Source organism: Seriola lalandi, unplaced genomic scaffold (genome assembly GCF_002814215.2).
Source record: "Seriola lalandi dorsalis isolate HSWRI2012SDOR001 ecotype SW California unplaced genomic scaffold, Sedor1 jcf7180002054694, whole genome shotgun sequence".
Lineage (NCBI taxonomy): Eukaryota > Metazoa > Chordata > Actinopteri > Carangiformes > Carangidae > Seriola > Seriola lalandi.
In genome coordinates this window covers 891312-901743 of record NW_019525247.1, presented here as the reverse complement: position 1 = coordinate 901743, position 10432 = coordinate 891312, and the positions used below count along the sequence as shown (strand labels likewise).

Here is a 10432-nt window from a genome sequence, read left to right as displayed (position 1 = left end):
AACATATATAAGATGAAAATGAAAAGTGAAAGTACTTGTAATGCAGAAACATGGTCTCTGTCAGAAATAGTAGCTCTATATTATTTCATGTTATTTAAGAATTCTTAATAATATAATAATATACTCGTTAGAACGTAGATTTATAAATCTTTATAAAAGGATCTTATATGTGCTATTTCTTAAGGATTCGTACAAACGCTGATGTTGATTTTCAGTGTTAGAGGAGCGCGTGGATGGAGGCTAGTCTGGGCGTGGCGTCCTGACGCCACATCTCTACATTGGGATTGATAGTCATATGAACCAATCAGTTTGCAGAATTTGGATAACAAAAACAATTTGCCCAATAGAACGTGGCTTGTGAGGAGGGCCTTGATCTGGCCAATAAGAATGCTTTATTCTGAAGCGGATCATCCCACGTCCATGGGATCATCCTTTGTGGTTTTCTGTTAGGCGCCATTTTGATTAAAGTACTGTGGGGTTAGCGGGTAGTACTTTGTTAGCTATTTTCTCTTTTTAAACCAATTTATACCTGAGTCGACTGACAGAGATTAAGTCATTTGAGTACACCGAAAATGGCTACGGGAGCAAATGCAACTCCTTTAGGGAAGTTGCACCCCAGTATTGGCGCTAAACGAGGATTTGACGCCGGGCCTGGTGCGGGGAACGGGTTGATGCCAACACCGGGGCCGCCTGCATCTTTTGCTTCGCTACAAGGTTTCCAACCCTCGATTCCAAACGCATCTTTTCCGCAGACTCATCAGTTCAATCCAGCGTCAGGTTTTACGACCCAGGCTCCTCAACAACCAGCCGCGGGGGCCGGACTAGCTAAACCAGGTAAGTGAACTGAACGCCCGCTAACATCACAAGCGCTCGATGCGGCACGAGTTAACGCTAGCCAGCTAATGTAGCTAACTAACATGGGTTAATGTTAAAGGCCCCACATCAAGCACAGGCCCTGCGCAAAATGGAGATAGCCCCGCTAACGTTAATTAGCAAATGAGCAGCCACCGCTATTGTTAGGGGTAAAGGGGCTTTATGTATGCATTGACCGAGGTTAACCGCGTCCAGTGATAGGCTTTGCACATACTATGTTAAACAGATCACGAACGTTGCAGACGTTGGATTATATGTAATTTTTGGATCCCAAAGCATCCATCTACAACAGCGACGTTAGCTGGCCGCTTAGCGTGTAATATTTTGTTATTGACAGATTGTAATGTCATGGCGACCTCAATCTATGTTATCTTTTCTGAATGATGAGTAAATTAGACTATCCTAGAGGCTACCTTTCGATAGTTACTATTCCAATCTCCTGTTGTCTTTGCTCATAAGCGAGGTCATGTTGAGTGGCGCTTGGATTGACATTATACCTGTAACGTAAGGCAAATGACGGTACGGCCAATATGCATAATATCCCTGTTCCTTTCAGTAGATTTCGGTCAGAAGAAACAAAGGAAGAAGAGTCGTTGGAGCAGCGAGACGCCAGATCAGAAGACGGTCATCCCGGGCATGCCCACTGTCATTCCCCCTGGATTGACCCGGGATCAAGAGAGAGCCTATATAGGTAAATGTTTAATATTCATCTCTTGTTATTGAAGGTTACCATGTTATTTATAAATGCAGTTTTGTTTTACTACGTCTCATCAATTACATCTGTTTGAAGTTCTAGTTTTCTTACATGATGCATATCAGTATTAATGTTACTGTTTGCTGAATTTCCAACAGCTAGAGCGCTCTAAAGGCACCCACAAGATGCTTTACTAACTATAAACCTTGAATCACATTTCCTATCTATTTGACAGTAACATTACTGTGTTACACAAAATGTCTAATTTTGCTCCAACTGTTGAGACAAAGCAATAATTTCTAATGAGCAATGATTATAAGTTGTTGATGTAAGGTGCTAATGAAGGTCATTTCTCTTTAATGGAGGTAAACCGGTTCTGCTTTGGCAAGTGTTTCCGTGGTCTTATGGTTTGCATACCATTGGGCACCCATTAGCAAGAGGAGTTTGAGATAGATGATTAAACACCACTGCTTGCTGGTATCTGTCCTGAGCTGCAGGTCACTGTTCACTGTCTTGCCTGATCCTTACACATCATCAGTAATGTTCCTGTGCATGGAGACGTTACTCATAATGTCCTAACATGCTATAGTATGCTTCTGTTTATACTGGTCTAAGTGTGAGCAATGCTGCTACAATGGCAAATTGATCCAACATATTTAAATCACTCAAGTTGGTCTAGTGGGCATTGCAAATTGGGAAACACTTGATCACTGTTACTGTGCTCTCAGTTTGGCCTGTTTATAAAAAAAAAAAAAAGAAAAAGAAAAGAAAAAAAAAAAAGAATGATCATATGAAACTTTGTGTTTTGAACCACAAATGCCTTTCAGCAGCAGTGTAGCACCAACACACTGCATTCACAGGCCCTCAGCTGGGTGCTTCGAAGCAGATAAGTCCTTTTGTCAATAACTGAAGTCGTTATTGATGTTGTTCACTCATTGGTAATGGTTGTTCTTCCTTGGTATGTAAACACTCATTTGTGCCCACCCTCCCTTGTCATACTTATCATTTCCTTTGCTCATTTAGTAGATCCCCTAAAACAATCTGAGGGAAACATTTAAGATGAAATTGCTGTGGGCCACAATTCACAGGCCTTACATTCATTTCTATAATCCAGAGTAATCCTTTCAGTGATCAGTGAATCTCTGTGTTTGGGGGGTATTTCATTACAACTTTCATAATGTGCATGAGATGACTGAATGATTTTATTTTTTTTCATTGCCTTCTAAATGTAAAAATTGTTTCTCTGTCACTGCAGCCCCTCAGTGTTAGATCTGTGGAGTGTCAAGAGTGACTGTCATCACCTGTTTTGTTACTGAAACTTGCAAAACAAATAGACCAATCAGTGATTTTTAGACCCACTGTGTCCTTAAAATGCCGAAGCCTTTAAACACAATATGCTACAGTATGTGAAACTCTGTCTTCATGGAAGAAAACAGCTTGGGATTGATATATTAATGGTGCGGCAGGCATTTTTAGGAACCATGGTCTAGTCATTTACTGACATGTTGCCATGTTTAATCATTGTCTGAGAAAAGGTTAGTCCTGTTCATGCTAATGTAAATGACCTAGAACATATTCATATTGGGTAATGTATACCTTTTGATGAAGTGAGTAAGTGCTTTCATGCTTTAGAGTCTTACTAGATGTTCATTTGATCTCCCTTTATTTTTTTATTTAACAGACTCACCATTTGTTTTTACCTTAGTAATGACTGAGACAGTGCTCTAATGTGCAGAGCGTTGTCTCTCTGATGTTGTTGTGGTAACCACATTTCTCTCCATCCTTGTTTTTCTTTCCTAACCTGAATTCTTCCAGTCCAACTGCAGATTGAAGACCTGACTCGTAAACTGCGTACAGGAGACCTGGGAATCCCTGTTAACCCTGAGGACAGGTCGGAAAAAGATTAAACCCACGAACAGTAACATTTTCTCTACATTCTTGACTTTTTGGAAGACAAATGTTGATTTTCAGTATATCTGTGGTTGTTAGCCTACATCTCAGTTTGTGTAGTAAGAAGCTGGCAGATATAGAGTTTAGTTAACTAATTGAAGGGAGGTGTTGATTTCACAGTGCTAGAGGAGAATTGATCTACATTAATATATTAATACATTTCTCAGTCTGCTAATCATTCCATCACCAGTGAGCGTACACAGTTGTACATTTACTGGCTCTGGTAGCTTTAGCAGTATTTATATTTATACAAGATACATTTTCCATACAAATACTTTTGTAAATTTAGGATAAGTGTTTAAAATTTGTACATGATGAAAACTAATTATAATCAGTGTAGTGCATCTAATTGAAATGCCTATTTTTTTTAAATTGGACATATGCATATACACTCAGTTATCAGTTTATTAGGAACACTTTGCTAAAACTAACAGTCTAATACAACAGTCCGGCAGTGAAGAGGTTGTTAAACAGGCTGCAGTTTGTGCTGCTGTTAAATTGTATTGAATTACACAAAGCTGCTGTTTAGCCGACCCTCATTCATTTGAATGGGGTGGACAAAATAATGAGAATACCCGCCAACATAACACAATGCAACTGGACCACAAATAACAAAGATCACATGGTTGAAATAACATGTCTTTAACACAATTTCAACACACTGAAAACTACAACCTTCATGAAGGTGGATTTATTGCAGGACTCTTGTGTTAGACTGACTTCGTTTTTGCAAGGGGTTCCTATTAAACTGACAACTGAGTATATTTTTACCCAAGACAGTGAAACAGTGTTTGTGATTACATTGAAATAAAATTTCACTTTATTGAATTAAAGTATTTAGCCAAAGCACAGACTTTATATTTGACTAAGTAGTTCATCAGAGAAAAAAAATGTTAACAATTAAACATAATTTTGACCAGGAAACAACCTTAACTAAAGGTCTATTTTTTTAGCTTTTTTTGAGCTTTCAATAAAATCTCATCGTCGTCTTCAGAGGTTCAATCAGAACAGAAGAACTACCATCTGCTGAGGAAGACAGTGAGATGCAATTGAAAGCCCCCAAAAGCTAGCAAGTGGACCTTGAGTTGAGTGTTTGTGTTTTTTCGTGTTTTTTTTTTTCTATTTTTTATTAATTACATTTTTTTTAAACAAATGTTTACAGCTTTATAAAATCTGTTTCATCACCATGTAATGGAAAACAGTTTCAATCTTGGGTAAAAAAAAAAACAAAACAAAAAATCTAAACAAATCACAAAATAGTTGTAACAAAGTGGAAAGTAGCAGGATGGTATGAATGTTTGGGCAACCCACTGTATATAAGTGAGTGTAGGGTGAGTTTAGGTGTATCTCAGCCAAGACGACTATTTAAACATTTGCACCTCTTCCATTGGATTATTTGTTATTTTACTTGACAGTTCAGTGAAGTCCTAGTGTTAATGCATCATGGTTTCACCCACTGCTTGTCTGTCTGCTGTAGAGTGCTGTGTCAATCTATGAAAACATATCTGTACTACTTGTGTTAAGATTTTCCTCTGAAACAGGTTTGGGTCAATGCACCATTAATGTCAATGATTCTGTTAACATTGATATTTAAGACCTTGTTCAGCTTTAAAGCTGAAATAGCTCAGATGAATTGGCTCATTTGGAAAAGCTAATAATCAAAGATTCACGTCCATCAGTTCATACTGCCTGACTTACATACTGGATATTATATGACTATTTTTAACAGTGATGTATGTAGCCTACATCATGATATACCAGTGATTCATAGCCTCTGTCTTAGACCTAACAATGATTTGTCGTTGGTGATCTCTGGTTTTCCCGTACTGTGGCTTTTTAAACATTTCCATCCAGGAGGAAGGGGGAGGGGGCTCAGGGTGGGGGAGTGTGCCAGTTTTCCCTCTGGACTCTTGAGGTCTGGAAGAAAACTGCCACAACTGTCTGTGTCCTGGAAACACAATGGCCAGCGTATAACATAGTTTCCATAAGGATCTGTTCCCACAGGAAGTGGCTTGGTCTCGAGTGTGTGAAGTTGACCTCTGTTAGCTAGAGTCCCTGTCATCTGTACACTGTATAGAGTTTCTCATCATAATCAGACATTTCCACAGCAGCCAAAAAGCTGATTGCAGAGCTGCAGCATTCTTATAAATCACTCCCCAATCTAATGTGACAGAACCAACTGGGGGTGTTTCAGGTCGTCACCGTTGGAAGTTTGAAGCATAAAAGGAAAACCCTTTTTTTTCCCCCTCACTCTTCACATCACATGGACACACATGTGGCTCTCAGATGGGAGAGCATAGGAAAAGGTGGATATCTAATCATAATTCCTTTTCTCTAACCCAAATTACCCCACGTCAACCTAACCCTTTTTCAAGCACAGAGCCTCCTTAACGCAGCAGCACAGGTTTTCAGCATCCAAAGGGAGGTACGGACCTCTTCCGCCACGTCAACACCAAGCAACTCAAAGCCAGCGTTTCTGCTTAGGATTGCGAATTTTGCTTTGGTTTCTTTTTCTTACCTCCAACTTTTCTTTCTTGTAGGCCAACAATCCTGTATGCAGGTTTAATTCTGGCCATATATTTGGTTTGTTTTGGTTTTTTTGGGGTTTTTTTATTTTTTATTTTTGGGTTTTTTTTCTGTGTGGTTGATGCCCCTCCAGTGTATTGGGTTAATTACCGCTATACAGCTTTGGTTGCCCCCTTTTTACCCTGAATTGTATAAATGAATGGACTCTAGCCTTTGAGATGTCAGTGCAGAGTTCCTACATCATTTTCTTTTCTTTTTGAGTTTGCTCTTGCACTGGCCGTGAGTCACATAGTCAGTCTACCTGAGAATCCTCTCAGTAGATCCAAATTTCCAAACCCATTTGTAAATTTAACAATTTCTAAGACATGTCAGTACCCATTGATTCAACACTGAAGATTTGAAATTCCTAAAGTCTTAGTTAGCTGTAGGAAGTGTGTGTAACTGTTAATGGCAGAGCTCCACTTCCAGAAAGGTGTTGATGAGGTCTGTGTTGTTCTTTGTCTGCCGTCTTCAGGTCTCCATCTCCGGAGCCCATCTACAACAGCGAGGGCAAGAGGTTAAACACCCGCGAGTATCGCACACGAAAGAAGATCGAGGAAGAGCGTCACTCCCTCATCACTGAGATGGTTGGACTCAACCCTGATTTCAAGCCTCCTGCAGACTATAAGTACGATTCATTTATTTGTTTTCCACCAATCTGTCTTGTTTTTTTTTTTTTGCTTTGTTAATAGTCTGTAAATTTAACTGATAAAATGAAAGGCACATAATTTTATTCAAGTGTTTCCAGACCACATTAACTGTTAAACAGCTAACCTGCTTACTGCAGCTGGAGACAGGAGTCCTTGTTCTGCTCTGCAGCCTTGGCAAGTTTGGTGTAGCTCCACATGAACCAGTTTGCCACCAGAGCAGAACAAGAACCACTGTCACCAGCTGCAGTCCAAGACGGTGGTGTTACAGTCTGTCTGAGGAACCACAGACCTGTTGCAGGGAGACGGGGGCTGGTTAGCAACCTCTGGACTTTTCAAATTAAAGTATTTGCATAAAATGTAACTCCTCCATAAATAAATAACATCACTGACCAAACGAATACTCAATATGAACTTAGCAAAAAGGCTGGCTACGACACAATTTGTAAACAGCAGAAGACAGCATTGTGGGTGAAGAATAGCAGCGAGCAGACAAACCAATAGAAGCGTCAAAGTGACGGAAAGATACAAACAACTTCTGGTCAGGACTTTCAGAATAAAATCAGAGCGGATATAGAAATTTGTGAGTTGGGCCTTTGAGTTGAAGTGACAGGTCTTGTGTCAAGACAACAATATGCACAACTAGTCACGTGTCAACTAAATCTCTGGGGAAAGATTCAGACTGTGGATTGTGGTCCTACCTCTAAAAGATGGTGATATAATCTTTTGGCCGGATCACCCACCTCTAGGTAGTGGTCTTGAAATCTGAAATTCTACATAGACAATATTCTACAAGATGGTTAGAGATGTGATTTTACAAAGACATGTAGCTGCTTGAAACCATTTTACTACTGTATCTACATGGAGTAGGAGAATCAATACTTTGGAGAAGATCCAGGTCCTTTTTAGTCAGTTAGGATAGAACGGTTCAGAGGCGCAGTCAGTGATTGGTTGACACGTTCAAACAATTAAGATGAAAACTATAAGAGGGACAAAATATTATTGAAGAATGAAGGATCAGGGCACATAGTGAAACAAAGGCAGGCTGACAGGCTTCAGCTGGGCTCAGTAGTGGCATCATTAACAATGTCTGTGTTACTTCCTTCAGCCACAGAACAGCACAACAAAAGGCGAGTGAGTGGTTTGTGCCTGTGTTCCCTTTTTAGTGACATATGAGAAAAATCTGTTTGAAAAATACAGTGGGACAACAAGCAAGATCAGGTTATGGGAATCTCCAAGTTCCTGCAGTGAAAAACAACTAATGTGACTCTCGGGAGAATCAGGAAGTTGTTTATTGCTCTCAGTTAATGTTAATCTTGTGTTGGTTCTTTGCAGACCTCCAGCCACCAGAGTCAACGACAAAGTTATGATTCCCCAAGATGAATACCCAGAAATCAACTTTGTTGGTCTGCTGATCGGGCCACGGTAAAGTGGACTTAATGTTTCTGTCAAGTGACATGTTTTACATACTTAAAACAAGACGATCCAGGTTCTCACAGCTTTTCCTTGTTTGTTTTACCAGTGGTAACACACTGAAGAACATCGAGAAGGAGTGCTGCGCTAAGATCATGATCCGTGGTAAAGGCTCAGTGAAGGAGGGGAAGGTCGGCCGGAAGGATGGACAGATGCTCCCAGGGGAAGATGAGCCGCTGCACGCCCTGGTCACCGCCAACACAATGGAGAATGTCAAGAAAGCTGTAGAACAGGTGAGGTGACCGCAGTGTGATCATGATTGTACTCCATCCAGCTCTGTTTGGTGCTTTACACTTAAACAGCTGCAGTTTAAGGCTGAACGTGTTCAGCTGTGTTACTGTTCAACATATTCAGTGTATTAACAGTGAGAAATTCACAGATTCGCAACATCCTGAAGCAAGGCATCGAGACGCCGGAGGATCAGAACGACCTACGAAAGATGCAGCTGAGGGAGCTCGCCAGACTCAACGGCACTCTGAGGGAGGACGACAACAGGTGGGTAACACAGGTCTGACAGAGGCGGAGCTTCATGTCCAGGTCACTGTCGATGACAAATCAGTGCTGATTGACGGAGAGACATCTAGGGATCGAGACTATGAGGCTCACTCGAAACCATAGAACAGCAAGTGACCATCTCTCTTTGTATCTGTAGGATTCTCCGGCCCTGGCAGAACTCTGAGCCACGCAGCATCACCAACACCACCCTCTGTACCAAGTGTGGTGGAGCAGGCCACATCTCCTCTGACTGCAAGTACACCAGGTGATCAACAGTGAAACAACATTTCAGCTGAAAGCCTGATGTAGTGATGACGTTTGTTCTAATTGTTTTTCCTGTTTTGTTATGTGCAGCACATTCGCTGCTCACAGAGCAACAGGTGGCGAGCCGCCTCAGTCAGCCCAGGACAAGGCTCGTATGGACAAGGAGTACCTGTCCCTCATGGCTGAGCTGGGGGAGGCTCCAGTGCCCACTTCTGGTGGAGGACACTCCAGCTCCCAGGGAGGAGCACCGCGGACCTCGGGCCCCAACAACAACCAGCCACCACCGGTGAGTTGATGACTCATGACGCCACTCTTTGGTTTGTGTAGAAAGGTTTCCCCAGTGACTGACAGGTGTGTGTGTCTGCGTGCGTGCGTGTGTGTGCAGCAGAACCGGCCGCCCTGGATGAGCTCTGGCCCCACTGAGAACAGGAACTTCCATGGTATGCATGGAGGGCCCGGGGGACACGGAGGACCCCACAACTTCCCTCCACCAATGCCCAACATGGGAGGACCCCCTCTGCCACCCAACCCCAATGGCCTGCCTCCTCCCTGGATGCAGCCTCCTCCTCCCCCCATGGGCCAGGGTCCAGGACCTCATGGACATCCTATGGGTAAGAGCTAACAGACGGAGGAAAATAATTTAATGTAGGAGGAAGTAAAATAATCTGTTGCACCATAAATTAACTGTAGAAGATTGTTAATTGATGTTTTTTTTCTTGTAGGTCTGCTGCCTCCTCCAATGGGTATGATGCCACCTCCCCCTCCCCCTCCCAGCAACCAGCCGCCTCCCCCTCCATCTGGTCCCCTGCCACCATGGCAACAGCAGGCTCCACCTCCTCCTCCAACCAGCAGCATGGCAACCAGTACACCGTTGCCCTGGCAACAAAGTAAGAACGCGAAAAAGCAAATCCGAAACCATTCATTTTTTCACTAATCAATACACACACATCTGTGTCACATGGTAAAACAGACTATGGTCATTTTTACTTTGTACATTGCATTATGGGATACTAAATTCATTTTATAGGGTATAATAGTTTTCATTAGATGTTATGACAACAAAAAAACGTAATTAACTGCAGCCCGGTCAGTTCCGCTCACAGGGGTTGTGAACTACAAATCTTGGCCTCTGTGTTTTTGTCATATTCCCATAATCACCTGCTCATATTAGATGACACCACACTGATGGTCACTCTGGGCTCTTCTGAGAGTCACATGGTTTGATGACATATATTTAGTCACACAGTCTAGTGTGTGAACATTTTGATGACAGGAAAGAGTTAACCTGTATTTGCCCCTCCACCCCCCTGCAGATACCACCACTACGTCCAGCCCTGGCACTGGCACCCTGCCTCCATGGCAGCAGCCTCAGCAGCCTGCAGCCTCCGGAGCTCAGCCCCCACCACCCATGGGCACCCCATCCATGGTACCGCCTCCCCCTGGCGTCCAGCCCCCGCTGCCCCCCGGCGCC

The 10432-nt window shown here is 42.4% G+C and overlaps 1 protein-coding gene across 4 annotated transcripts in view; it reads left to right on the top strand.

The window, feature by feature from the left end:
• The first annotated feature begins 448 nt into the window (after positions 1-448).
• Positions 449-10432, top strand: part of sf1 (splicing factor 1) — an 11052-nt gene continuing 1068 nt past the window's right edge. The window contains exons 1-12 of one of the 4 annotated variants that reach the window (XM_023423813.2): positions 449-834; positions 1433-1564; positions 3383-3458; positions 6558-6710; positions 8065-8154; positions 8252-8435; positions 8582-8697; positions 8855-8962; positions 9052-9247; positions 9350-9572; positions 9684-9848; positions 10275-10432. The exon at positions 10275-10432 is cut by the window's right edge and continues 1068 nt beyond it. In XM_023423813.2, the coding sequence (XP_023279581.1) occupies positions 573-834; positions 1433-1564; positions 3383-3458; positions 6558-6710; positions 8065-8154; positions 8252-8435; positions 8582-8697; positions 8855-8962; positions 9052-9247; positions 9350-9572; positions 9684-9848; positions 10275-10432 (1863 nt within the window). In that variant the 5' untranslated portion in view covers positions 449-572. Of the gene's footprint in view, positions 835-1429; positions 1565-3382; positions 3459-6557; positions 6711-8064; positions 8155-8251; positions 8436-8581; positions 8698-8854; positions 8963-9051; positions 9248-9346; positions 9573-9683; positions 9849-10274 lie in introns of all 4 variants that reach the window. The other 3 variants (XM_023423812.2, XM_023423811.2, XM_023423810.2) reach the window with 3 other exon arrangements.